A 26,779-nucleotide genomic window follows, 5' to 3' on the forward strand; every position below is an offset into this window, starting at 1 on the left:
TACTGTACGAAGTTACCAGAAGTGTTATGATATTGTTAATAATTATTCAGGATTGATTAACATTACAAAATTCAACAACTTACTAAGAATATTAGCGAAAATTAAACTCATAATGTTTGATGAACTTAAGAGTAAATAGTTGAGTAATGCAGTGTCGCCACCTATGAGACCAATCCGATTCATTTTCTAAAAGTTACACTATGTAGTCTTAAAATAAGACAATGCGTTAATGTTCAAACGTGTATCAGCCCTTAAAAACGAAAAACAATTAACTGCTTATGTTTGTAAAACATAAGTTCAAGATAACAAAGAACTTTTTAATTTTTCTCGACGCGGAACATGCATATCTAAATTTATCCTAAATTTATTTAAACGACCGTTTTCCAAAATGATTTCAAACCATGTTTGAATCAAAATGAAACTACAAACCTTCGTTTCGAAGGATAATTACTTTTATTTATTATTATGATCAAGAGAAATTATTCTAATGCGATGTACAGTGTTGTTTGTTTAATTGCAGCATTGTTAGGTTACGCGTTCTGTAATTGAAAAAGCAGAGAAACGAGATCTGATCCCTCTTATCACAAAACAGTAAAAGAAAATAAGAAACAATCGCAAGTGAAAAACACCCGCAACTAATAAAAAAAACAAGTTATCTTGGGGTTGCTGACAACTTGTTTCGCCGACGCCATATTTACATCGACACTGAAGTTCAGATTATTATTTTTCCTGGTTTACAATAAATATTGTTATCCTACTGTATTATTTAGTTAGCTGAGAGCGCAAAGCATATGTTCTGCTACTTTTTCCCATTCCTTATCCGCTAATACACGATTTTTATACTTTTCCATCCATCTATTTCATAAAATAGGTCGTTCATGCACTTCGGGAAATTAATAACTTCGCAAAATTGTGTATACATACAATAAATAACAAACTGCACAGCCACGCGTTGCCAATCTAAATACGATCATGGAATGTCCTTCGTTTCTTTTCTGTCGTGTTAATACCGATTTGTATCACTCGTTCATACATAATACATTCGTGGCACAATTCGATTCAAGCAAATATTATCGTAGAAAAAAAAATATAAATGTTTACATTAGCGAATGCATAACGAGAAATTAATAAAATTAGTTAGGAACTACAACCTTTTTTCTTAGACTTAGACTTCGTCATAGAAAGCTTGTAAGAAGTTTTTTTCGGTACAAATCCTAAAATGTATAGTTCGTAACTAAACAGGTAATATAAAACAACAACCTTTTGTCGGTTGGTTGGTCGGATTTGTCGCTGTACTGCATTAATTATGGCACAACCTTGAAGATAACGCCAAGGCTCGCTCCGAGCCAACAATTCCAGAGACCTCCTAATCTAACCACAACTCTACATACGTAATTATTACGGCTAAACACACACCACTGTACATGCATACACACTTATTTTTAAGTTCGTATCAACCAGGTACGGTACGATTTTAGATAATAAAACTTTTTATAATATTCGGAATGCTTCGTAACACGTAGGATACCTTCAGCGACATATGGAGAATAAAAACAATAAAGAATGAGCGTGTACCTTGTTCGATCTTGTTCCTGAGTTCTAACGTAAGTAACTGCGACTTCTTATCGTTGTTTTCGTAGCCCTCATACGCCGCTGAAGAAGACACGAATTAAGGGGGAAGCTATAGTCTCGGGCCCCATTCTTCAAGGGACCTCACTTTTTCAAATAACAAAATAAATGCTTATAAATACTTAAATGAAAAAATTTGTTTAACTTTCCGGGTTATAAGTGACTTTCGGAGAAAAACAGGATGAAAGAGTTTTTTAAAACGACGCTTCCGCTTTTAAAAATACCTACAAATCCCGCTATCCTCCACTTTTCAAGGGAGCTTCGAATCGTTCCTCAGACCCACACCTCGAAAGCTTTAATCCGGCCTTCCGTTAAAGTGGGTTTCTACAAGTTATGGCACGCTCTGTATGCATGCGATATAAGCAAATAATTAAATAGGATTAAATAAATATAAATCTGTAGAGAAGTTTCTCTACTTAAACTATACTTATATCGTTATAAGTTTTTGAAACTTCTTTATAAATACTGTAAATTTTGCAAATAGATATATGAAGATTAGGAATTGAAATGGAAATTTCTATGATAAATTGAAGAGAAATTATAAATCTGTAACCACAATCTTTAAAAGCTAATTTTACCCCGAATCTTGAAGAAACCTAATCCGTTTCTGTTGTGTACTAAAGCACCTAAACCAAAATAATTTTCTACGATAATAGCGCCAGGTCTTATGACACATTCCGATGACAATAAACCTACAATCGACGAATGCAAACCATCAACGTCAAATTTCGCTTTGTCTGCTTCTGATCCTACAAAAAATGTTTAAAACATATTTCTGATAATATATTTATACAACTACGAGCATAGAATAGAAATACATTTACCTTTATGCCAAAATAATGGATGGCTGGTGTATGTGAGCCATGGTATATCTTTTACAAATGGATTCCATTTTTTGCTTAGTGGTAATGGATTACCCTTGTTCCACATTAGTCTTATTCCAGATATGTATCTTTTCCTGAGGAGTTAATTTCAATAGAATTTAAAAAAAGAATCGAAATCATTGATGCTCTTTAAACACCATATTCCCAAAAAATTAATGTCATAAAAAAGAATGCTAATATGTTATTTGCTAAAGCAACAGTCCGCAAGCATAAGTACAACATTCCTCTAAATTACATTCTTCTAAAATACTACATTTATATGAAAGTTAACTGCAGTTCAATTAAAACAAAATTTCTAAACAGATCAAATAAATTTTTGTGCGTTTGTGCATTCTATGAAAGGAAAAATATGCAGGGTGTCCGCTCTAACAGTTGCAACTAATCTGACGAAAAAATGTTTAGAATAAAAGTTAATGAGTACAGTAGCGCCCGTATAAGTGATCGATTTTTGCCCGCTTAAATGACGGCGGTTATCCCCACCAATTCTTACGCGTAACTTGAGAGTAACTTGACACTTATGTGGGCACTATTGTACTTTGTTCTCTGTGCGACCATTAGGATAAACATTCAGTACACAGAGGCCCAATATTGATGGTACAACTGAGATTGTACAAATAAAGTAACCAAAAAGTGCAAAACAGTCCATTTTTAAAGTAAAAAAGGCACCAACTCTACGTAAGAGTTTAATGTACCTAGATTCAAATTGTGCTAGACCGGTACAAGAGACAAGAGAAGACCACTCTTGACGAACTGCACAATTAAACATTGATGACATGCCCTCTGCCAATCCACTTAATCGTCTAAAAATGTGTAAATGTATTTGTTCATAAATTTATAAATCTATGCATTATATTCCTGTTATATCTAATCGACGGACATTTTTGTGACCTACAATTTAGTTAGAATATATTAATTTCAAACACATTATAACACTTACGGAGTTAAAGACGAAGATGGATAAATCAGTTCACCCGAAATTAGAGTATCGATTTGCGATAAAGGTACTCTATTATACTCAAGTATTTTTAAGGAAATAAAGTCGTATTTTACAGAGTAGAGAGCTTTCTTGGTAAGTACTATAAGTCTTTCCTTCTCAATATCCCATAAGCTTATTCTGCAAACATTATTTTCAAATGTTTGTCGCAGCACTGTACAACAACTTACTAAAATTTATATACATAAAGACGATTCCTCACTCGGTCAAGAGCCAGCTCCCAACTATGTCCTTTTCTTCTTCGTTTATCAAACTATCTTGGCAATCTTTTATAGCTCTTTCTACAACTTCGTTTCTATCCACAAAAAAGGAACGTATATCTATATGCTTGAAAGGAATATTGGAAACGTTCTTTGACATTGGAATTTGATTTGATGCATTATCTTGGTTTTCCATGTTTCTTCGCGTACCATTGATTCCTTACAAATATGAAAAAACATATTTCTACAAATTATTACATTAGATATCAAGCTTAAAACGATATCCGAAGAATCTAATAGAATCCTACAAACATTACAAACAAGCAAAGACAAACATCGCTAAGTATCACTCAATAATTTACGTGATATTGTGTTCCATATTTACATACGCCCAGAACTTAAATAGATAATAAACTCACCATCAGGCACAGAATTCGACTTATGGAGTTCATTTTCGTCCAGGTCTTTGGTAATTTCGAGTGTTGCTGTTTCGAAATTTCCCGCTGGACCTTCATCAAAATAGGTTTCGTCCATTGTTCGAGGTTATCGTTCTCCTGTGTACTTTGAAGATCCAATTATACGACGTACTTCGTCGATTATTTCACGGATGCGTGACGACCGATATATTCTTCAAAAGCCAATTTCTGTTGCTAAAAATTATGCACGTTTATTCGATTAATTCCAATTAAGAGTCCGACGTTTCAAGTAATCACGAAAGGCGCCATGCTTCTGACACCAAACTTGTCACTGATAACACACAGACACAATATCGACTGGCGAATTACGCCTACTTTTTCCTTGATCTCGGAGGAGGATAATCATATAGATTGTATAGTAAATTATGCTATATTAAAACTCGATAACAAGTGGAACGATAACGTATCAAACAAAAATAGGATTTATTTATTAAATTATATCGACTGCGTGGAAATTTCAGGATGTAACAAATCTAGACAATTGTATACAGATTATTATACATATCATCAACACGTTTGATACTTATTAGTTTATATACACAGCGTTAATCATCGAATAGCATAAATTTATACTGTAATATAAAGATATATACTGTATTTAAACTGTACAAAATACCAGCTTTGTAAAAAGTATTTAAGCTGATATTCCTGGTCTTACAGTATCCGTACTAGTTTTAAATTAATACCTTTACACACGCAATTGTTAGAAGAATGTACAGTTAACATAATCGTTAGTGGCATTATCTTTCACGCAACGCTATGTTTGATATACCATAACAAATACAGTTTGTCGAAATCGAAATAGTTTTGTAAAATATTAAACTTCGTTAATAAAAAAAATGAATATCATTCCTACTCTATGCAAAAACTTTGGTTTTTGTCATTTTTTCTTTTTTTTTTTTATGTAACATCGATTTAAGTAGATTACGTTCCTGCAAATAAATATCTTACCCGCCTATATTTTACACGTTGTACGTATACATATATATACACTATTAAAAAATCTCACGCCGTTTAGATTTTTTCCTTGATCTCAATACCAGTATCAAAATTATACGTGCACTAGCTGTACAAGAACCAAATATTCTCACGTCTTTTCGTTAAATGTATTGTGAAACTGATACATTCTGTTGCGCTCGAGAAAATTTCACGTACTCGTTATAGATGCTGCGGTATCGATGGTGCCTTACATCAGTCTTATCGTCAACTTAGTTTAAGCGTAATAAGGCATCATTATGTGCACTATTAAAAAAAGAAAAAAACAAATACAGAAATCAAAGAACTGACTAGCATACGAAATATATACGGTTACATTAAACTCAAAGTAGAAAATATTGGTGCGCGGTCATTTGCAATTATTTGTAGTACTGAACGTCATCCAACATGTTGTCCGACGAAGAAAGAGTCAAACTGCGTTCCTCGTGCATCCCCTTGGCATAGTTAATTTGTTGCGATACCTGTAAAATATCGATCATTCAAAAATAACGTTTGACAATATACTTTCTATCGATACCCACTCGCTTGGCCACATCCTCGTTATCGCATCGGACTTTCGGTCTCCTCAATAGTTCAGGGCCATCTACGTTGACAGCCACCGCCGAATCCGATCTAGATATTAATTCTATATAATACAACGTTACATTGTTACTTTCGGGTTTATGCATCGGCTGGCAATATAGCAAGTCCGCCAAGCTGACTTCGGTCACGACCCCTTTGGTGCCGCCAGAAATAACGCGGATCCTCTCGTTTGACACCAACACCCTTAGATTCTCCGTTCCGCTTCGCAAACATTCGTACGCTACAAACAGTTCCGAGTAGTCGTGATCGTTCACGATATAAAGAAATTCTTGGCCCTCTGCTTGTTGGCGATTATATGGAGGTAATAAACCAGCTGGACCGCACGCGACACGAGGAGGCCTGTCCCGTTTTGGTATCGTACGATGAGCACTGGGGACATCACAAACAGGTCACGATATACCTTCAATTCGCAAAAGGTATTGAGAAAACGAGTTGAAAAATCTAGGAGACTCTAAACATTGAGAAACTTCAAAACCTCGTCTTAATCCTGAACTTTTTCTTTGCCCACTTTGTACACCACGTACCTTCTACTCGTCTCTCGTACTGCAGTGGCAGTTTCCGTGGCCAGATCTAGAACTCCTACAACCGGTTTGGTAATCGTACCAACAACTCCTTTACCAAAACCAGCAAAGAAACCCTGAAAACAGTAGGCAATACGGACATATTAAAGAATCACCCTCTAACCCGATTGTTCTATAATTGCTCACGCCCAACATAATAAATTTACGTACTGGAAATCCTTCGTTCGCGGCACCGTCGTATGTCTGCTTGAAAATACTCGTAACGCCTCCTAACAATCCGAAGCCAAAACCTTTCAGACCAGCTACCAAGTGATCACTGCTACCTGCGGTGTTGGCTCGAATCCTCTGTCTAGCTTCCTCGTGTCTTTCATCCATTATGACACGTCCTAGCCCATCCGACAGAGACTCTGTCACTTTAGCAGCTGAATTCGAAATACCGTGCGTGACATTCTTCACCAACGTTTTAACGCTTCCTTCGTAAATCAAACCAGAGACACCCTCGGTGACATCGTTCACGAAGCCAAGGGGATTGCCCAAGAAGTCCACAGATCCTAATATTACGGCGGCTTGCCATTTCAATTCATCTTTGTAATGTTTTATAATGGAATGTATCAGAAACTGAGTACTTTCGAAAGGATGTTTCTTGAGAAAAGGATCCAATTCGATCGTAGCGTCTTCGAATTTGATTAAAGTTAAACCCAATTGTCTCTTTATTGCTTGAAGATGCCGCGGTAGTTTCATGGTGGTGAGCACGCTCAATTTTATCTGACTAGGGACGATCTTTAACGCGCCAAAGTAGTATCGCTTGGCGTGCGCCGCAGACACTTCGGATATAAATCTTTGCGCTTTAAAATCATTCTCGTCTACCGGAACCTCCAACTCCGACCTCCCTGTCCCGACAAAAGCAGCCATTTTCAAGATCAACTTTTCTTCCAAATGTATACAGAGCGGTTTAATGGTCACAATCACGTGTTTATAGATCTCGGCATTTTGGTTTTTAGACTTCAGCTTCTCGGCAACCACGTGTATCGACGGTCTGGGTTCACTTTCCGTGCGAGTAGCTCGAGTCACGTACAAGACAGACGTGCACTGTGCTTCGAACAACTGATTGTCAATTTGTATATCTTCGATACTCAGATCTAAGGTGGTATTGGCAGGGGTTTGTACAAATTCTAACGAAATACCAGCCAATCGTGCAAACAACAGCTCCTCCACAGGCCTTCGAGAAACAATTGACAAACCGAGACCAGCTATTAAATTAACTTTTAGTTCTAACTCTTTGGAATTTAGGTTTTCGGCGTCTGTATTTATTTGAGTTGGACGGTGGCTAACAGCAATGTGTGACCAATCGCGTTCTTCCAATAAAGCAAAGGTTTTCTTCTGTAAAGGGTTATTGGTAATTATTTTAATATTTCTCTTTATATGTTTGCAACGAACATATGTATACCCTTTCTTTGATGTCCAGTACTTGTAAAACTCGTGTTGGCCCGTCAGTTGTTACTCTGACAGACAGGAAACCAGATCCTGGTCGTAACTTTTGTCTTCCTACGCGTTGTTCGATCGGCGGGGGACTACTATGAATCTGGGGGCCTAATACTGCTTCGCTCCCTAAAAAACATAATTACAGAATCTGTGCATAATACGTAGATTAATAAAAATTAAGTGGCTGCATAAAAGACTCGAAGTTAAGATACACATTTTACGAAAAATCTTTTGTTTCATGCATCGTTCAAAGACCACAGAGAAGCATACATATACTGTATATCTTGCTCTGAGCCTTTGAAACATTTAATGCGCATAACGCTAATTAAAGAAAAAAACAAGCAAAAGTTTTAATACATAATACTTATACGTAAATTTATAAATAACTGACGATTTTAGTGTACTTCGAATCTATACGTACACATTTGCCAACGGGCGACACAGCCGCCTGCAACATTCATTATCAATTTAAGCTTCACGAGTCACAATAATAATATACTTTCGGAAGAAAAACGGGGTAGAAAACTATAAACTTCAAATCAATCAAATCAAGAACACATAGACAACGTTACACGAGTCTTTCAACTAATTTGTATCTTTACTTTTACAGCCACTTTGTTTTGAATTTGGTTAAACAAACATTCGAGTTTTGATATAATGGGTAAAATAAATGGAAAAATAATTTATGTGACGGTAATGATTCCCAGTAAGCGAATTAAATAATGAAAGCTTTGTTAACCGAGTGATACGAAATGGCAATGAATAAGAAAAAAAAATTTATAAGTACATGTGTCAAAATAAAAGGTAAATATAGACTTTACTAAAGAATTATTATCCATCTGTCAAACCTTCGTGCAATCCCATGAATCCATCTTTTGACTGAACGCACATATTTTTATGCACGCAACATAATCGACCGTCGTCGGTAAATCGCCAAGTTTGCGTTGATCTTCTTCTAGGGTCAGGTTTTCTTAATTTCAGCGCACAGTACGTAAACGGCTGTGGTGCTGTACCCGCAATGTCTAGAACTAACACCATCTCCGGGGTTTTCGAATGTTTATCTCTAGGTGGACTAGAACCTAGTTTATCAAAACAATCGCTTTAGAACAATTAAAAAAACAATCAGAGTTAATGATACGAATTTTCTCACTGCACACCTTCGTGTTGCAGCTGCCCATCGCCGGTCATCCTCCACAACTGGGATCTTGCCCCATATTGCTTTCTCCGTAAAGCAACCCATCCACCAGGACCAGCTTCTAAGACTAATCTTTGCGTTTCGACATCCAGAGGATCAAGACCACCTTCCCCTGTCCCAAGATCGCAATCAGTTTTGAAAGTTCCTAAATTCAACAATCACAACGCTTGTAACGATTAACTCTCGCAGCAAGTAACATCAATATCTGATAGAAGAATAGGAATTACCAGTGAAAGCGATATAAATAAAGTTTTCGTAAGTCAAGCCCCTACCCTCTCCAAGTATATTCAAATCGTATGTGGCAGTCACACCACCAGGTGCTGTTATCACTAAACCTGCAGACTGTATCGGTTCATCCAACGCATATGGTACAGACGAATGAGGTCGTACAGTCCATTGTAGGTTATTATGCACAGTGACCTATAAGAATAATCTTGAAAATGATTTCTAATTAATTCGCTTAAATATCTTAATGAATGAAAATTGAAAACGAAGACGATAAGAATGTAACCACCCGAATAAATTAAAAAAATTTGAAGTATGACTTTTATTAAGGTTCTACGAATAATCACCTGATTGATCACCAGTGGAACTTCCGAGAAATTATCAACTCTTATAGGTGGTGGCATAGTGTCTGCATCAGTGAACACTATAAAATACGTGCTTTCTTGCAGAACCACGTCTACACGAAGAAAGTGCATTCTTCCTGATGCATCTCTAATGTTAATCGTCAATGAATAACTGTCGTCTAGTTTTATACCACCTGACCACATACAGTCTTCAACATTCACGATACGAACACATAACAATAAATCTTTATCAAGACGTGGCCAATGAAATGGCATATGGCAGTCTGGCATAATTTTAATATAAGTTGCCTGGGCATCGGGATGGCTCTGAAAAGGTTCAAACATAACAATCGCTCGCATACATAACGAACGTAACAAAACTTTAGTTCTTACTTACAATTGTCGTGGTAAAACATTTTTGTGCTAGCTCTAATGTGAAACTTGATTTATCATGCAACTGGTATCTAGGAGACAGTGTAACTACAGTTGTAGCTCTATATTTTCCTCTTGCTGTCCGAGTAGCTACACTGATCAAATAAACTATATCCGGTCGACCATCGCGTAAGGATATTCTAAGACGGTGTACCTAAAGGTATAAAGACACAGTGATTGGAAGTTATCTCCTCCGCTTTAGCTGGTTATAATGATATTACAAAGGTTCTAATGTCTTTATAATTATTCGTGTAACTTAGATAATTTACAAACCTGTATTCCAGACTGTAAATAAAAGTGTTGAGACCACTGTGGTATTCCATGAGGATGCACTGCGGTACCAACCCTCATTGATAAAGTTCTGCTAGCTTCTTCATCGCTGAAAGAGAACAATAATGGCGCTACCATTCTTGCGTTCTCGTGTTCCTCAAACTGCCCGGCCGCTTCCGTTCCAACTCCCTCTTGCCGAAACACCAACGGCAAACCAGTCTTGTTGATGATCCAATATGGCGCGGTGATGTTAATTTGTATGGCAGACCCTTTTTCTATATTAACAGCTGCATGCAGAAACAATATCCTTCCAGCGGAATCCGTCATCCTGAGACGAGCGGTGAAGGAACTAGTATTTGGCGGCAATATCATCTATGAAAAAATATGCTCACTTTAAGCGCCGGTAGAATATTAATGAAATTTAAATAAAAAAAAAAGAAAGATAATTTATTCACCGTTCCTGATCCAGAATAACCATCTAGTTGTATAATGACTTCTAGCTGCTCTTCGATATTTACTGTATGCAAATTTGCACTACCACCAGGTAGAATTTGACCACTTTCTGTACCAACTTCGTATAACAATTCATGTGGCAATAAATTAATCACTGTAATTGGAGCCATCACGGTAATGGTGTGTGCTGGCAACATTTGACTCGTATCCGGTGGATAATAATCTCGCATCACAGCTACACACATCCTATAAAAATATAACAATTTTAAAGGGCTATCAAATTATTCTACTTCAGCGATTTTCAACCAGCGTGGCGCAAGAGTACTACTACAGAAATAAAAAGGTTGAAAATCGCTACTCTACTTCAACAGCACAGAAACCTACCTAAATATATTATTATGATTAGCTCTACATGTAATACGATTCTCTATAACTTCTAATGGTTTCTTTACTACTGTCCAATCTATAGTTTCCGTACAGTATTGAAATAAATTGTTTAAATGTATGGGTTTTAAACACATTTGCACACCAGTATGCGTCAAAGGTACCGATATGGTAGATTGTGCAGGTACTTGCAGAATTCTATCACTAACAGACAAAGTCAGAGGTAAATCTAAAAGAAGAGGGCATTAAAATAAGCAACAAATCAATTATTAAATTCGTATCAAAGAAGCGAGGAAACATACATTCAAAATGATTTAAAGATTTCTCCATTTTGATCTCCACCATGTGTCTTAATTTATTGGATATTTGTAAAGCTGATCTAACGGTAACTAATTTCCTAGCTGATCCTTCTAATTCAACTGCAAATACTATTCTAGCCTTCGTTGTCAACATCTGAAACTGAAATCAATTATTTAGGTACAACAACGATTAATACGCGAGAGCACAATTTATTTACCAGTCGTTCGTTTCCTGGTGGACCAGTTACATTTCCATTTGCGTGTCGGAAATATATACCAACACGATCTACTGTAACTGGATCTACTGGATTCCATCCTTCCACGAGTACCGTGATCTGATGTCTGCGAACAGTGTGCGTGGCGTGATGCCTTAATTTTCCTCTCCCTTCAAAAGTGAATGGAACAGTGTTCCCTGAAGTAACTTCAATCCACGTGTCATCCTTTTGAAAATCATTTTTTGTCTTGAAATTGTGTCCTACTTCCTTGATGTCATCCGCAGTGGCAATAATAGTTTTGAACCACAATTTGCAGCCCGTCTCATTCTTCAATGCAAACGGAATGAAAGGTAGTCTACGCCGATACGCTTGGCCACTACCCGACGATTTATTCACATTTATATCTTTAACCGACGTCAAATAAAAATCCTGCATCCAATTGTTCTTCACTAATTCTATTAACTCGGTTAATGTTGAAGTAACGTTAACGTCGACAGAATCCTGAGAGTCGACAGATATCTGTAGCCTTTTTGAACTAAGGGAGTTAGTCGGTGTCTGTTCCCATTGAACGGTAGCACGCCATGGTTCAATGAAAGGTTCCCACCCACTGAGAACTCTATTATAATAATCGATGCTAACAGCAGAGGATAGAAGACCAGGTCTCATGCATTCCTGTCTCAAATTAAGCTCCAATAATGTGATTTCTAGCAGTGGCACGTCGGCATCTCTGCAATCGTCTATAATACATATCCTGGCGCAGGAGATTTGTAATTCAACGGTATGGAAAACAGACTCGTTCTTGGTATTAACGTCAGAATTGGGTACTGCATTTTGCGTCAACCATAAAGCCGCTTCATCTAATTGACCATTACAGAGCTGCAAAGCTGCTCTACAATCAGAGTCCATGAACCCCAGTGCTGTCAACTTTTGTACTTGTCTTTCTGTAGAAGTCAACGCTTCGTTCGAACGTTGCTTCGCTACTAAAGTCTGTTTCGGAAGTGAACTAAGCATCCTGGAGAACATTGTTACATCGTGGTAGCTCAGTCTCACACACAATGGCTGAAATTGTACTTCGAGACACTTGTCCTGCGTCAGATCTAAACTAGCCCCTACAGGATCGATTATAGAGAGAGCAGTCTCTTCTTCTAGTCCTAGAATGCAGGAGAACAACTCGCAGTGGGATAAGTTGCAGGAAAGAGGTTTCTCTCCTTCTTGAGGGGCAGACCTGTATGAAAGGACAGCTGTACTCTTTAGAATCACAGCATTGGTATCACAGACTGATGTGTCTTCTACAATTACCAATTCTGAATCAGTGATGTTGATCTTTAGTTCAAACGGTATCATAGCAAAAGCATTGCTTTCATTTTCCTGATTGCTCTCTGTGGCCACTTGTGCCATTCCAAAAATAGGTTCCGGTTCTGGGGAATTCAACATCAAAAAATCTTTTACGGCTTCCCACCAGTCCAGTATAGCAGTCAAACGCATACTATGCACAAGAATAGTTGTTGCTGCATTCGCCTTCCGTCTCCTGTGATGTACTTCCGCCTGTACGCGATTCTCGTTGTTAGAATTTCTTAAAGGCTGCAAAATACTTGTGAAAACGTTGGACTGACTGCTAGCGGGCTCATCTTGGAATCGCATATCCGTGATCAATATCTCTTGAGACACTAGGTCTATATCTTGAGACCCGTCACTCAATGAATCCAGAGTCAGTCTAGATTTTATGAAATTAATACACGCCAGAGCCGCGATATTATAATTTGGATGTAACTTAACAGTGACGTTCACTAACTCAAGGGTTATGCACGATTTCTTCCATATCTTTTCTCCATTATTTACGCTGACTATAGAATACTCAACCGTTTGGTCCAAGTCTTGCATGAACTGTCGCAGGTCATCCAAATTTTCTCCAATATTGTAAGAGAGAAGACCCCGAATCAACATGTACTGAGCAGGATCCAAAGCGCAATCCATCGTTGATAATATACCGTGTATGCTTAAATCAGGAATTTCTCTACTAATGTAGGTGTCCAAGTTTCTCTCAATACGTAATTTTAAGTGACACATCTCCGTGAGCAAAGACGATCCAAGTTTCTTGATAACAAAACCACCGACAACCAGGCTGTCTATATTTTCGTTCTGGTCGTCGCACTTTACTCTCTTGGCTGCATAAACGTCCATATTAACCAATTCAAGAAACATTATATCCAGCATACACTTCTCCATTACTTCAGAAATTGCAAACTGATTGTGAGCAGTGAGTTCTCCCAGATCCAATAATATTAATTCGTCGGATCTGGAACTGACTGGCAGTAAAATCACAGGTGCACCTGCGTGAAGTTTCAATGATAATCTTATGCTTCGTTTATTGGTATCTATAATAGCCCCCACGCCAGCTCTTAAATTCGCCATTATAGTCCAAAGCTGAGAGAAATGACCAAAAAATGCCTGAAGTTCTGCTACAAATCTCTGAGTATGTACGTAATGGACCGCAGACATTTCTAATTTCAATTGAGCATCGTAAGGTCGTTTCTCGGCGTCTACGTAACTAGAATACTGAAAATTTAGCGCCTTCCTTCCCGAGGATAAAAACCTCTCTCTGTAAAATCTGCCATGTGGCGTCAGGTCCAATAAAGACATAGATCCCAAGGATCCTGATACTTTTGTCTTTCCATCTGCTTTTAAAATGTGCATATTAGCATTAGACACATTGGCTTTCGCTATTTCTCTCTCAGACTGTATTAACACCAATGTTAACGACCTAACTTCTATTTCAGTTTCTGAGCGCAAAGGCAGATTATCCGCCTTGTCTACCTGATCCACATCAATAGAGGTTTGATGCATGGTAACTTTAGCATTAGTTCCCGAAGGTCCTGCAAATCCAAAAAAATCGAAAACCACCATCCAAGACTCTACACTTATCACCAAATCCAAACAATTGAAGTCTACGGTTACACTTTTCTGATGAAACTGATCCTTTGTTTGTTGACCAGGATCTGGTTCGGTTATTGTGATGCTCATTAGTACCAAATTTTCTTCGTTCGTAGATGCACCAGGCGATGGGGGTGGAGTATTCGGTGTGCCCGCCAGTGACACTGGTTTCCTGCGCCAATGAGCAGGAATTGTACCGTACAGTGTGTCAGTCTCCAATCTGTCGGGCAAACTTCCCCGTCCAAACTCGCTTCTGAACTGTTGTATAAACGCAAAGTCTGGACAGGATTTGGAAACACCAGCAGGAAGCTTTGCACGAATCGGTGCTGAGGACTGCATCATACATCGGTGTCGTGAACCAATGGGGCACAACAAGTCTTCCATAAGTAGAGAACGCAGAGCAACCTGAATGGTAGATTCGTTTCTTTGTAATTTCTCATACTTTGCAATAAAATCTCTCATAGACAGTTCAACCAATGGCTGCTCTAGGATGCCCTGTTTTAATTCCACGCTCAAAGTGGGCAATTCGAATAGAACCTTAACAGGCAGGTCGAGCTTCTCGGAGTAGTTTGGTACCTTGTTCATTATCTGTGAATTTTGAACTGGGACCGATACTGGCATTGAGAACAATCTATTCACTGTATCCAACAACTGTTCATACTGTCCTCGAGACAAAGATACTTTCAGAGGCGTCATCACGACTCCATGAACTTGAACGATCGGGTTACCCGAGAAATCATCAAGGAAATAGCTGGGACTTTGTGCTAACGCGTTTTCTTTCTCGACTACAATTTTTAAGACGGTATCATGTAAGATTGGTTTTCCAGACTCTTTGCAAGAATACATCTCTTCTGCTCTCAAAGGTAAATTGATGTGGCCCTGACTAAGATTAGAAGATATTTCAAGAGAGTACAGATTCATGTCTCTGACTTCCAAAGTCAACTTGTGCTTCGCCATAGATCCGTGATGAGGCTCATGTTGCAAAGACATAGTACCGAGATGAGCAACAACAACTTGACGACTATGGGATGATCGAGGTATCACCAATACAGGGCTGTCAAGAAGTATGTCTAGTTTGAAAAATAAGGCCCCTGAATTCTCCAAATCTACAGACAGACTTGGCAAACGTCTGCGCGGTGGTATTGACCAATCTTCCGCATTAACTAAACCAATAGCCATATCCGTGGCTGCTGCACTGATCTGGCGAGCAAGGTTTTTCAAATACTGTTTAAATTCATCAGCACACGAACGTAATTCAGAGAGCAGATGAGGAGCGTGAGTGTACCATACACTGCCTATACGTATGTTTAAATCTATCAAGGTCTCCATTCCATCCTGCTGCTGTGTACACGGTTTGATACAACGATACGCTGAGAATCGAAATGCCTCTGGCTGATCGGTCAAACCAGTAAAGTGTTCCAGTGACTGTTGAGGTGGATCTGCGATAGGATCCCTCCCAACACTGACAATCCGCTGATGCGTTTTGCCAGTCAATGTTTGATCCAACACTTGTAAACCTCCGAGTGATCCAGAGATTGAAGTATTTACCGCCAAAGTCGCTTGTATACGAGCATCGCACATTGTAGCAGTGGCGATTTTCTGCCCTACCAAATGATTATCGTGCATTACTGCCCGCAGAAGTAAAACGTTCAATCTATGGAATTCAAATGTTATTTCTGTCCTGTTTGAGATTTTTGGTTCCACAGTTTGATTCGAAAACGATTCTTGTCTTTCTATGTTTGGCCTCATCTTTCGAGATGGAAATATCCTCCTAAAAAAGCCCATCAATTCTACTATCGTTTCTTGATTGGCGATAATATCCAAGTTGTTGAATTGTATGTTGGCAACTCTCAAATTTTCCAAACTGTCGTACACCAATGTTAGCTCAACGACAATTAAGGCCTCCGAGTCCATCTTGTCCAATTCGATCAATGAATTATTCCTCGGGGACTGAGGATTCTTTGTTTTACTTGCCAAAGTGGATAAAGCATTGGTCAGAGCAACCGGAGAAGTTAACCTCCTTGGTAGGGTGGGATCTGGAGATCCAGGAGACACTGGTGAAACAGGTGACGTCGGTTCCGAGTCTCTTAAACTTCCAGAAATGCTGTCCATCCCCACATGTTTGTGACTGGCTACTAGTAATTCAAAGTCGGGACCAAATTCTTGAAGAGCATCGACTAGAAGTAATCCGTGCACCGACAAGGAAACATTAACGTCTACTGTTCTTCTGCAGAAAGCAGCTCTGACTCCAGATACTTGTAGTTCTGCCACACTGCGGCCTCTGGATTGCAGCTCAAAGGTCATTTGGTCAATAATAAATTGGACCATCACAGCGTGACTTATACACTTGTCTCCATTTTCTTCTTTCTTTGGGCTTTCAGGTTCCACATTGACCACATTCGTTTGTGGGATTCCGGTAGACTTGGAGAAACTTGAAAGTAGAGTGTACATCAATCTAATTGCCTCTACCTTTTGCTCGTTAACGTGCACCACTAATCTTGGCAGATTTCCCGACACTGTTACGGATGGAAAGTTTGGATCTGACGTGGAGAAAACACGTCGTTCAATTTGTAATGATATGTTAAAACGTTCCAAGACATGTAAACTGGACATCCCTCTGGTTCGTACATGTTTCCAATTATCTTTTACTTTTCCTACTAAAATCTGTAAATCGACCAAATCGATGGTGTAATGATCATACAATTTTTGGTGTAACGCGGTTTCAGATATAGTCTGAAAATCTTGAACAGAACCATTTTCTTGGCTGCCGGGTGGCGTTGAGCAAGGTGTTTCAAATCTCTCGTCTTCGTCGTCGCTATTTGTCCCTGAACCTGGCTTCATGATCACTTCGTTATTTTGTACATAATTCGATAAATGAAGTTTGCCGAAATCAACAACCACGACTGCAGCATTGGAGTCCGTAAAATTTTCTACCAATAAAATTTGTGGTGCTGATATATTGAACTGCAAGTCCCAAGAAGAACGATACACGAAGTCTCCTTCCAAAATCTGTTCCCAATTTTTTATAAGTTGCCTTCGTGTTCTACGCTTCATTGCTTGGAGTCTTTGATTGGACGATGACCTATGCGGCTTACACATAAAATCTATGAGCCAGTATATTACAGTGGGATTATACACTATATCCAGCGACCTGGAGTTGACATGTAAGGAGTGATCGGCGCTCAAGTGTAACGGTCGTTTCTCATAAGTCATCTCAAATAAATGTTGCGGCAGTTGACTTATTAATTTTTCTGTGGAGCTGCGTGCCCGCGATGTTGCAAAAGATACTACTTGAGGTTGTATCAAAATTGGAAAAGTAGAATTTTCTGTAAGATAGTCATGCAAATACAATGCTCCCAAACTAATAAAAAATTTATGAGATCCAGACCTGGGCCTTGAATCGTAAATTAAATTTACTCGTTCAAATTGTAGCTCAATTACAGTTTTCGCATATTCATTATCACTTTTCGTTGTGCAAAGAGAAACAGCACCCTTCGATAACGTAAAATTAAACTGTCCGAATACAGTATCGCGACGCAATAACGTATCATCGTCTATAGTATCTGCCAAAACGTCCAGAAGTTCTCCGTCAAAAGTGGAAGATGTACCCTGAGTATTTGTGTTTGGTGCCTTGGAATACCATCCCCACCATTGTGGAAACCATTGTTCGAGCATTCCACGTGGTTGCGGTATGTTAACATTTGAATTTTGAACAGGTTTTGGTGGCCTAACTTTTTGCATTGATATTTCCCTCAAGTCCTTAAGTACATCAAAACTTCTTTCCTGTTCTATTTTGTCCTTTAATTGTTTAATGTCTGGAGGTAAAATACCAGTTGTTGTTCCTATAAAATAATACTACTTAATAGCAAGAAGTCACAAAGGAAAAAGGCGTAATAATTTTCGATTAAGTACCTAACAATTTAGTGTAAGTTTCGACATACAAGACATTTTCTTTGCCTCTTTTGAGTATATCTTCCCAACATAATTTGGGCTTGAAAGCCTCCCTACCAATATGACAACGTGCTGCATATTTCCACCATTCCTTAGGTGCTGCAGACACACTAACTGTTGGACGACAAAGTCTCTGTTGCTTATGACGATCTATATCTTTCAGGCTCTTTATACACTTGATTATTTGTTCATATTGCACCTAACAAAAAAGTTGCTAGTACTTTGCATTAATATAAACACATAAATTTAATAACTCACATCTGTAAGACATAGTGGGACATCATCCAACAAAAGATCTACAATAATTCTTGGTTTATTTGTAGATCTCAATGGTCGTTCGGACCTGTCTCTTTTAACATGCGCTCTTGCGCTAACGGGCGATAAAATGTGATTTTTCATTATGTTTTTTAGCTCGCTCATAGCAATCTAACAAAAAAAAATGTATAACTCAAGGCACTATCAAGGAATTCATTTTAAAATATTGCTAAGATAGTTTATATAAAAATAAATATATACAGCTAAATCACCGAGATTGAGAGAACCAAAAAACTCATCCGGTTTCAAATGATTCCAGTAAACAGAAAGTCTATCAAGTTCCATAAGTTTAAAGGAAGCATCTGTAAAATTCCACGAAGTGGAACCTGGTATCCAACTGGCATCGCAACTTTGAGCAGTTATGGCTCCTATAGTTATACCAAGTGCAATACCACTGCCTATCAATTAAAATCATTTTTCATCTTTATTATTAGCAACATAATTTCTTATTCGATTAAATAAGCTTATTTTTTTACCATCTGATAATGTTACACCATCTTCGTATCTTATATGGACATCTTTGATATTCAGTTGTAAATTTTCAATGATATTTGTTACTAAGGATGTACCATAATTTACCCAAGAACTATAACTGGTAGCATAGTAACCAGGATCACATTCTGTGTCTGCTCTCCATCTTGCCTCTAAAGAATCTAATCTGCTCAATTTATACTGTAGAAGTGCCTGTTCCTCTGTTTCGCTATCAAACTGTAAATTTAATACTTAATGATAAATATATAGAATCGCAAATAATACAAAAGTATTATAATGCATGTACCTCGCTCAAACTTATTGGTCCTGCCACTAAATAAAGTTGTTCTATCACTATAACCCAAGATGCTGTCCTTATTTGACGAACAGGTACTTCCAATCTGACCTTACCAATGAAACCTGCTTTTATTTCTATGGGTAACCCAATATGACGTAATGCTTCCTTTTTTAATGGTAGATTTTCTAATTCTACTTTTCCTAACAATGAACATAAGATTTTAAACATAAATATTAATTCTAAGTGTTCTAATAAAAACTTAATATTATAAGCAATTCGTATCTAACAAAGATCAGCCTTGAAATGAATTCCAATGAACTACACAAGTTACGATATAATATATGACAAATTATAAATGTTTAAACAAAACTATGATATTATTATCAACGAACATGTATTGTCAATGCGTGATTTAGTGCAAATTCATTTCTAAAGTTAAACAAGTATGATTCTGAACGGTAACATAACCTTACCTGACAATAAAGCAATGCTTAATTGATCTGTATTCAAATTTTCGACATACTTTCCAAGGTAATTATTTAACACCCAGGCTACGAGTCCTTCCAACATTTTGAAAAAGTAGAAAGTTTCTTAATAAATATAAAAACGAATGTACAAGCAGAAGTAGTAGGCATAAATAACCTGTTTAGGTTATGTTTTCAGAGTTTCATTCACGCTTTCGGAATTCGCGAATTAACAGCATTCGTAGATCGTACCAACGACAAAGTACGATTATTCTTAAGTAAAAGTAACATATTCTATGTTGATCTACTACTGCATTTATAAGAAAAACTATGAAATTCCTCGTTAACACTGGAAGTCATATCAAACGACTCATTGATCGAACACCGGCGATTTGAACTGTTACGAACTGGTTCGACATTGTCAATGGGACTTTGAATCTTACGGTCTTTTTACGGAAAAACTCGTTTTTCTTAGTATTTATATAGCACAAGATTTCAATTAATAGTCTATGTAGATATGTTGTCTCACGTATTATTATTAGACGCTCGAGGTAATGCGTCTGCAATCACCCGTTAAAAATGTCTGAAATTACGAGACATCAGCAAAAACGTTGCGGATTGCACAACTAAAAAATAAAAATTTGTATTTCCCTTTCCAATTATAAGAACAATTTCTATCTGTCTTTTATATGCAAATTCACGTTCGCATAAAGTGTACTCGCGATGTACTTTTACCGACCAATGAGAAAACTCTATTTAAACGTCCCACGCAACAATTAGCGGATAAAACATTCAATAAATTAAATTGGGTCATTCCGAATAACTAGCTATGAAAACAGAGTACAAGTTATTTATTTACATTTTTTCTCCATTTATTGTAGTAACCATAAAAACATTATTTAAAGGTATCTAACATTACACAGAAAAAAAATTTTGATAGTTCATGTGCAGATAGGCTTCGTGCGATTCTTACGCTTTTTTGCATTCAAACAAGTTGTACCCTTCAATTTCCAACATTTCATTAAATAAATATAAACGTTTTACCACACACGCACCTATATGTTTTAAATGCCTACCACTTTGTTAATGTCTGATCAAGCACTTTCTTCCTCTCCTCAATGTGTTCATTATGAAAATAACATACTGAATTTTATATAATTGGTTGTAATTGGTTGTAAAGTATTTATAAGTTTTTATAACCACAAAGAGTTTATTCAGACTTTGGTTTTGTGTCCTCCTTATAATGCAGGAACACAAGCGAAAATAAAAATACGCCACCCATCATCGAAAATGCGCTTATGTAATAAGGAAATGCACTTGGTATAAAACGTTCATACTGTGTATGTTGCAAAGGACGGACTGACACTTGTGTTGTACTATACAAATGGGTCAAACCAATACGAGTGTAATCCACTTTAAATTGATAAACCCCATAGACATCAGGGATTTTGAATCTTGCTTCGTATCGACCGTTCCCTACTGGTTTCATCGTCATACGGACGAAAGGATCGATTCGAACGAATTCCAATTGCAAATCATTTGTTTCGTACGGTACCCATTTATCGCCTGACAATTTTTGAACATCAATGGAATAGACAACATCGTCCATTATCGTATAAGCTGCAGGCGGTTCGGATTCTCCGACTTTGTGATGATAAACGGAAGAGACACGTATTACACCATTTTCTTTGAAGACCCATCGGGCGATCGCTGTCGCTACAATCCCATTTCCAGATTTCTCATGTTTCTGTCCACCTACGTTATTTATTAAATATATAAATATTGTAATATTACTACAATTAAGGAAGGAATACATATGTACCAGTGATTATGAAAGTGGTCTAAGTCTTAGTTAAAATTTGATATGGAAATATGATTTTCAGAACCTCAAATAACTTAAACCATTTTCAAAATTAAGGAGATAATTTTTCTCTCCTATTTAAAGAGATACTCTCACCTTGTACTTTCTGAATGGGGCTACTGAAAGCTTCATCGCTAAAGAAATATAGTGAACCAGAGAACACTACTCTCGCATTGTTCCTAGCTTGAAGAGCTGCAATTAATAATGTGTTCTTGCCAACTGCATGAGGATAATCCTTTATAGGATTTTGTGGATTGTATGAATATGCTGAACTAGATGCTGTCAGTAAACGCAAAATTAAAGAATTGTCTGTATCTGCAATTAGTCCAGTTCCCTGATAAAGTAAGGGTTGTACATTTTTGTTTCCAACAATGACAGGGGCATCTATTAAGTTAGATGGATCCGCAACTATTTTAGTATGATATCCATTATCGGTAACATCATAGTTTAAGTGATCTATAACTGCAGAACCCTCTTCGTCGATTTCAAAACCACACTCGGATGCTAGTTCATGCAATGCATGTCCAGACTGAGAAGAACCAGCAACCAAAACATTACCACCGCCGTCGATAAAATCAGTTATGGCCTCTACGCTTAAAGCTCCACCAAATTCTTCCACGGATGGAGCAAATATTATCAAATGTTTGTATAAATACTCTCTGTACTTTGAGAGCGATAAATTAGCATCATCTGCTAATTTAAATGTTAATGTATAACCGCTATCTGCAATAAAGCAAAAACAAAATATTAAAACTCTTTATACCACTTTAACCCTTTGACAAGTACAGTTCAAGGTAAATTATTGCATCAATGATTTTGTACTCTATTTTGCCAGAATAACTTACAATACTTTCAGTCATTATTATTCTAAGGCCAGAGTATCTAAAAGCTTAACCTTATCAACGAAATTTTTTGAAACGTTCATTAAAAGTGTACATGTAGTAATCTTTTAAGAACAATTATATAAATATAGTGTTACTATAATTTGTAGGGAAGAAAATGTAAAACGGCTGTCAATGAACAATTACTGATGGACATTTAACCGAAAATAGCCGAATGTTTACGTACCCTGTAACGTTTTGAAAAATATGGAATGCGTTTCTCTTATCGCTAAATTGTCGAGTAAAACGAGCGTAGGTCCAGCAGCATTCGCGATACCGAATATCGCGAATAAATAGAGGAACTTATCTGTAAATCTCATTGTGCACCATACGTAGTAATCACTTGCCACGAGACAGACCGGTTCGATCTACGAGCCTATTGTAGCTGGCATAGGCTACCACACACCGTATAGCGGCTTCGCATACACACACGTAACCAAACGGAAACCACCTTGTATCGGAAGTGACACGTCCTCCGGCGAACCGCGAGAATGAAACTTACTATACAAGCTATATCTAGAGAAAATGTAAGAAGACTTTCCTTCCTCATTTTTTCATATACAACCCGATGGTAACATTGCATCTATGATATTTTAAAGAGTGTATAAATGATTGTCGTTGACATTGGGAAAAAATTTCTTTCTCGGATGCAATTTATTTTACGTGGATGGGAAAAACGCACGTCATGTTGTACGAATACAGCGACAAAGCATCACGCATGCTCGAACGCGTTTTAAATGTCAAAACCAATTGCATTTGTCTGCGTTTATGTATTCCGGTTGGAAAGATTTGCACGGTACATGATTCGCACAAGTTACGTTCCTCTCGCGTGCTTTGTTAGGATATCAGCGTATCATGGCTAAGCCGTGTTATAAATTGAGGACCTCGCTTTTCGGACACACGTCTGATGTGAGAGCCGTGGCAACATTCGCCGATGGAATTATTGTATCAACCTCCCGCGACAAAACAGCTCGTGTATGGAAACCGTCCGGGTATTTAACCTGTTAATGTGTTTGTTATTAATATATGGTTGATGCATACAAAGAATTTTTTACCTTCGAAACTTCTAGTTCTCGTTAAACTGGAATAATACAGCTTTAAATCAGATATACGAAGCTTTAAAAATTACATGAATTTTAGTTTGATGATAAAGGAAAACATATCATGTGCATCAATCTAATATAAATGATTGTGCTTTGCATTTTTTCTAAACGAAATACAGTGTGTTTTTATGTAATACTACATATTATAAAGTAGAAATTATTTAAATATTTTACAGAAATGGTAGAGACTATGAACAAGCAGCAATGCTAAAGGGACACTCTAATTTTGTTAGCTCTGTATGTGTTCTAAACCCATCAGAAAGACATCCTACAGGTTTCATTATAACCGGTAGCAACGATAAAACCATATGCATTTATGTACCAGATCAAACAGAACCTATGAACATAATAAAAGCTCACCAAGACACAGTATGCAAATTAAGAACAGGTAAAAAAGAAGGAACATTTCTTTCAAGTTCGTGGGACTTGAGTGCTAAGCTATGGAATATTAACAATTTAAGTAAACCACAGCTGAATCTGGAAGGTCACACAGCCGCTGTATGGTGTGTGGCAGATTTATTAAACGGATCTATTGTCACCGGATCGGCAGATAAATTGGTTATAATTTGGACAAACGACGGTTCTCTACAACATAAATTAACCGGGCATACCGATTGTGTTCGTGATATCGCTACAATAAATAACAATGAATTTTTAACATGTTCCAACGATGCCACTGTGCGCCATTGGAACTCAACCCTTGGAACATGTTTAGGAACATATTGTGGACATGAAAATTATATTTATAGTATTTTAGCTAAGGAAAGTGGTACAAATGTATTTACTTCAGGTGAAGATAGAACTATCAGGGTATGGCATAATAGTGAAATAGGTCAAACTATTGTATTGCCAACTCAATCAATATGGTGTATCGATTTATTCCCTAATGGTGACATAGTTGCTGGAAGTTCTGATGGTATTGTTAGGATATTTACATGTGATTCGGATCGATATGCTGATGCAGAGACATTACAGGCATTTGAGCAGGAGGTAGCGCATACCAAGTTAAATGCTCAACAAGAATTAGGTGGGATCAAAATTAAAGAGTAAGTAAAACTTTTGGATGAAAAAGTAAAATAAAAGTAATATATTAGCGTCTTAATTTTTGTATGAACAGTTTACCAAGCAGAAATGCATTGCAAGAGCCTGGTCAAAGAGATGGACAAACAAAAGTTGTGAATGATGGAGATGTAGTAAGAGCATATAGCTGGTCACAAAATGAACAAAGATGGATAAGAATTGGGGATGTCATGGGTGCAACGGGCGGTAGTGCAGTTACGTCTGGAAAACGACTTTATAATGGAATAGAATATGATTATGTGTTCTCGGTTGATATACAAGATGGTGTACCTCCGTTAAAACTACCATATAATGATGGCCAAGATCCTTGGCATGTTGCACAGAGATTTCTTCATGACAATGATCTTAGTCAATTATTTTTAGATCAGGTACATAACTCGAAAGATATTTGTTATATTCCATTGATAATACAATTTTTTAATAATTGATTCTCGTTTGTAGGTTGCAAATTTCATAATAAAAAATTCTCAATCTGTACCAGTTGTAAATGCCGGTGCACAGTATGCTGATCCTTTCACAGGAGGCAATAGATATATTCCGCGCACGACAACAGATGCAACTGAACAGGAGGAGCCTGTGAGACCAGTAGTGCTTAACTCTTCAGATTCTTCTGTATCTTCTTCTTATATTCCTCATACAAAATACTTAAAATTAGAGCATGCCAATCTGTCTGCTATATTAGGTACTTATACTCTATAATATGCTATTAACTTTCTGTATTAACATAGAACTAGAAACTGTTTCATTATACTTTTTACAGACAAATTACGTGAATTTAATTCCAAGCAAGGCGAAGCTTTAAAAGTATCCGATGATAAATTAGACACCTTGATAACCCTTGGGGAAGAACAAACTTCTGAACAATTAGGAATTGATGTTTTAAGTACTTTGAAGATACTTTTAAATTGGCCGGACGATATATTATTTCCCGTGCTCGATATAACAAGACTCGCTGTACTTTATAAAGAAATCAATGATGCGCTATGTACGGATGATCTATTGCAAATTGTAAAAAAACACATCAAACCTGATGCATCTGCTTCTAATCAAATGCTCGCGTTTCGTTTATTAGCGAACATGTTTTGCCATGAAAAAGGAGAAAGGCTCGGTTTTAATTGTAAAGACGAAATATTAAAACTTTTATCAGATTTGGAATTCCTTGGAAGTAAAAATAATCAGGTAAAAATAATGTAAAAGAGTAAGCTATACATGAATAAAGTATAATATAAAACTAATTCAGTACACATTTTTCAGGTCGCAATATCAACTTATATATTGAATTTAACCGTGGCTTTAAATAAGTACAATGATGCAGTTGGTAGGGCACAATGCTTGAATGCAATGTTTTCCGTTTTACCTCATTTAAATGAGCCCGAAGCGGTATTTAGAACTCTTGTGGGACTAGGAACACTTTTATATACAACATCAGATTCAAAAGATCGTAATGACTTAATCAAAGCGGTAAAACAATCCGAAGTTGCATTAAATGTATTAAAAACTATGTCGGAAACGAATGTCCCAGCGAATACTACAAATAAGCTGGCAAATTGTTCAAATCAAATTATTAGTTTAATCTTTTAAATATTATAAGGTATTCTAGAAAATTTATAAAAATGAAACGGCGAACACAAGACTCAAGTAATTAATGTTGTAATTAACGAATATACTTATCAACATTGCGTTAAATAGGTTTCTTATATTTTATGCAGTTTGGTGATTAAAACATTATAATTACTCATTGCTAATAAAAGTACATTTTGCCATAATCAAGATGATTTTCATTAATATAAAAACCAATGCTAAACTTGCCGGAACGTGCTCCTTTTTATAAAGAATAATTGTT

At 37.0% G+C, this 26,779-nt stretch overlaps 4 protein-coding genes across 7 annotated transcripts; 1 reads left to right on the forward strand and 3 right to left on the reverse strand.

Moving 5' to 3' along the window:
- Positions 1 to 505: 505 nt before the first annotated feature.
- On the reverse strand, positions 506 to 4,487 carry LOC122398983 (tumor protein p63-regulated gene 1-like protein). 2 transcript variants are annotated; one of them, XM_043399261.1, is made up of 7 exons: positions 4,127 to 4,487; positions 3,710 to 3,926; positions 3,451 to 3,627; positions 3,206 to 3,313; positions 2,454 to 2,587; positions 2,208 to 2,378; positions 506 to 1,972 (listed from the first exon to the last, which is right to left on the reverse strand). In XM_043399261.1, exons 1-7 carry the CDS (start codon positions 4,239 to 4,241, stop codon positions 1,941 to 1,943), a joined length of 954 nt encoding a protein of 317 aa, XP_043255196.1. In that variant the 5' UTR covers positions 4,242 to 4,487; the 3' UTR covers positions 506 to 1,940. The 2 variants fall into 2 exon arrangements, with proteins under 2 accessions (XP_043255196.1, XP_043255206.1); XM_043399271.1 differs by having other exon boundaries at positions 506 to 2,378.
- Positions 4,488 to 4,618: 131 nt separating this feature from the next.
- LOC122398968 (vacuolar protein sorting-associated protein 13D) lies at positions 4,619 to 20,450 on the reverse strand. Of its 2 annotated transcripts, XM_043399241.1 has the most exons (22): positions 20,021 to 20,450; positions 19,557 to 19,747; positions 19,255 to 19,486; positions 18,980 to 19,176; positions 18,722 to 18,889; positions 18,425 to 18,662; positions 11,585 to 18,354; positions 11,370 to 11,526; positions 11,068 to 11,296; positions 10,686 to 10,929; positions 10,234 to 10,602; positions 9,926 to 10,114; positions 9,532 to 9,855; positions 9,187 to 9,379; positions 8,922 to 9,104; positions 8,613 to 8,843; positions 8,186 to 8,212; positions 7,730 to 7,890; positions 6,493 to 7,662; positions 6,286 to 6,398; positions 5,701 to 6,130; positions 4,619 to 5,640 (listed from the first exon to the last, which is right to left on the reverse strand). In XM_043399241.1, exons 1-22 carry the CDS (start codon positions 20,115 to 20,117, stop codon positions 5,539 to 5,541), a joined length of 12,015 nt encoding a protein of 4,004 aa, XP_043255176.1. In that variant the 5' UTR covers positions 20,118 to 20,450; the 3' UTR covers positions 4,619 to 5,538. The 2 variants fall into 2 exon arrangements, with proteins under 2 accessions (XP_043255176.1, XP_043255185.1); XM_043399250.1 differs by lacking the exon at positions 8,186 to 8,212.
- Positions 20,451 to 20,875: 425 nt separating this feature from the next.
- LOC122399985 (dolichyl-diphosphooligosaccharide--protein glycosyltransferase 48 kDa subunit) lies at positions 20,876 to 23,146 on the reverse strand. The gene is made up of 3 exons (XM_043401133.1): positions 22,941 to 23,146; positions 21,969 to 22,595; positions 20,876 to 21,766 (listed from the first exon to the last, which is right to left on the reverse strand). Exons 1-3 carry the CDS (start codon positions 23,071 to 23,073, stop codon positions 21,222 to 21,224), a joined length of 1,305 nt encoding a protein of 434 aa, XP_043257068.1. The 5' UTR covers positions 23,074 to 23,146; the 3' UTR covers positions 20,876 to 21,221.
- Positions 23,147 to 23,532: 386 nt separating this feature from the next.
- LOC122401220 (phospholipase A-2-activating protein) lies at positions 23,533 to 26,702 on the forward strand. 2 transcript variants are annotated; one of them, XM_043403214.1, is made up of 6 exons: positions 23,533 to 23,745; positions 24,033 to 24,902; positions 24,974 to 25,304; positions 25,378 to 25,618; positions 25,697 to 26,115; positions 26,191 to 26,702. In XM_043403214.1, exons 1-6 carry the CDS (start codon positions 23,609 to 23,611, stop codon positions 26,515 to 26,517), a joined length of 2,325 nt encoding a protein of 774 aa, XP_043259149.1. In that variant the 5' UTR covers positions 23,533 to 23,608; the 3' UTR covers positions 26,518 to 26,702. The 2 variants fall into 2 exon arrangements, with proteins under 2 accessions (XP_043259149.1, XP_043259158.1); XM_043403223.1 differs by having other exon boundaries at positions 23,559 to 23,728.
- The last annotated feature ends 77 nt before the right edge of the window (positions 26,703 to 26,779 follow it).

This window comes from Colletes gigas, unplaced genomic scaffold (assembly GCF_013123115.1).
Source record: "Colletes gigas isolate AHSC1104 unplaced genomic scaffold, ASM1312311v1 Colletes_gigas_Sc00002, whole genome shotgun sequence".
Lineage (NCBI taxonomy): Eukaryota > Metazoa > Arthropoda > Insecta > Hymenoptera > Colletidae > Colletes > Colletes gigas.

Excerpts from the sequence above, each read along its gene's own strand:
- LOC122399985 (XM_043401133.1), bottom strand. The coding sequence starts at position 23,073 with ATGAGATTTACAGATAAGTTCCTCTATTTATTCGCGATATTCGGTATC. Across the intron at positions 22,596-22,940 it reads ATTTTTCAAAACGTTACAGG|ATAGCGGTTATACATTAACA; the intron begins GTACGTAAACAT and ends GCTTTATTGCAG. Across the intron at positions 21,767-21,968 it reads CCCCATTCAGAAAGTACAAG|GTGGACAGAAACATGAGAAA; the intron begins GTGAGAGTATCT and ends TAAATAACGTAG.
- LOC122401220 (XM_043403214.1), top strand. The coding sequence starts at position 23,609 with ATGGCTAAGCCGTGTTATAAATTGAGGACCTCGCTTTTCGGACACACG. Across the intron at positions 23,746-24,032 it reads CGTGTATGGAAACCGTCCGG|AAATGGTAGAGACTATGAAC; the intron begins GTATTTAACCTG and ends AATATTTTACAG. Across the intron at positions 24,903-24,973 it reads GGTGGGATCAAAATTAAAGA|TTTACCAAGCAGAAATGCAT; the intron begins GTAAGTAAAACT and ends TTGTATGAACAG.
- LOC122398968 (XM_043399241.1), bottom strand. The coding sequence starts at position 20,117 with ATGTTGGAAGGACTCGTAGCCTGGGTGTTAAATAATTACCTTGGAAAG. Across the intron at positions 19,487-19,556 it reads GACCAATAAGTTTGAGCGAG|TTTGATAGCGAAACAGAGGA; the intron begins GTACATGCATTA and ends TTAAATTTACAG. Across the intron at positions 9,105-9,186 it reads TATTTATATCGCTTTCACTG|GAACTTTCAAAACTGATTGC; the intron begins GTAATTCCTATT and ends TGTTGAATTTAG.
- LOC122398983 (XM_043399261.1), bottom strand. The coding sequence starts at position 4,241 with ATGGACGAAACCTATTTTGATGAAGGTCCAGCGGGAAATTTCGAAACA. Across the intron at positions 3,927-4,126 it reads GTCGAATTCTGTGCCTGATG|GAATCAATGGTACGCGAAGA; the intron begins GTGAGTTTATTA and ends CATATTTGTAAG. Across the intron at positions 2,379-2,453 it reads TCCATTATTTTGGCATAAAG|GATCAGAAGCAGACAAAGCG; the intron begins GTAAATGTATTT and ends CATTTTTTGTAG.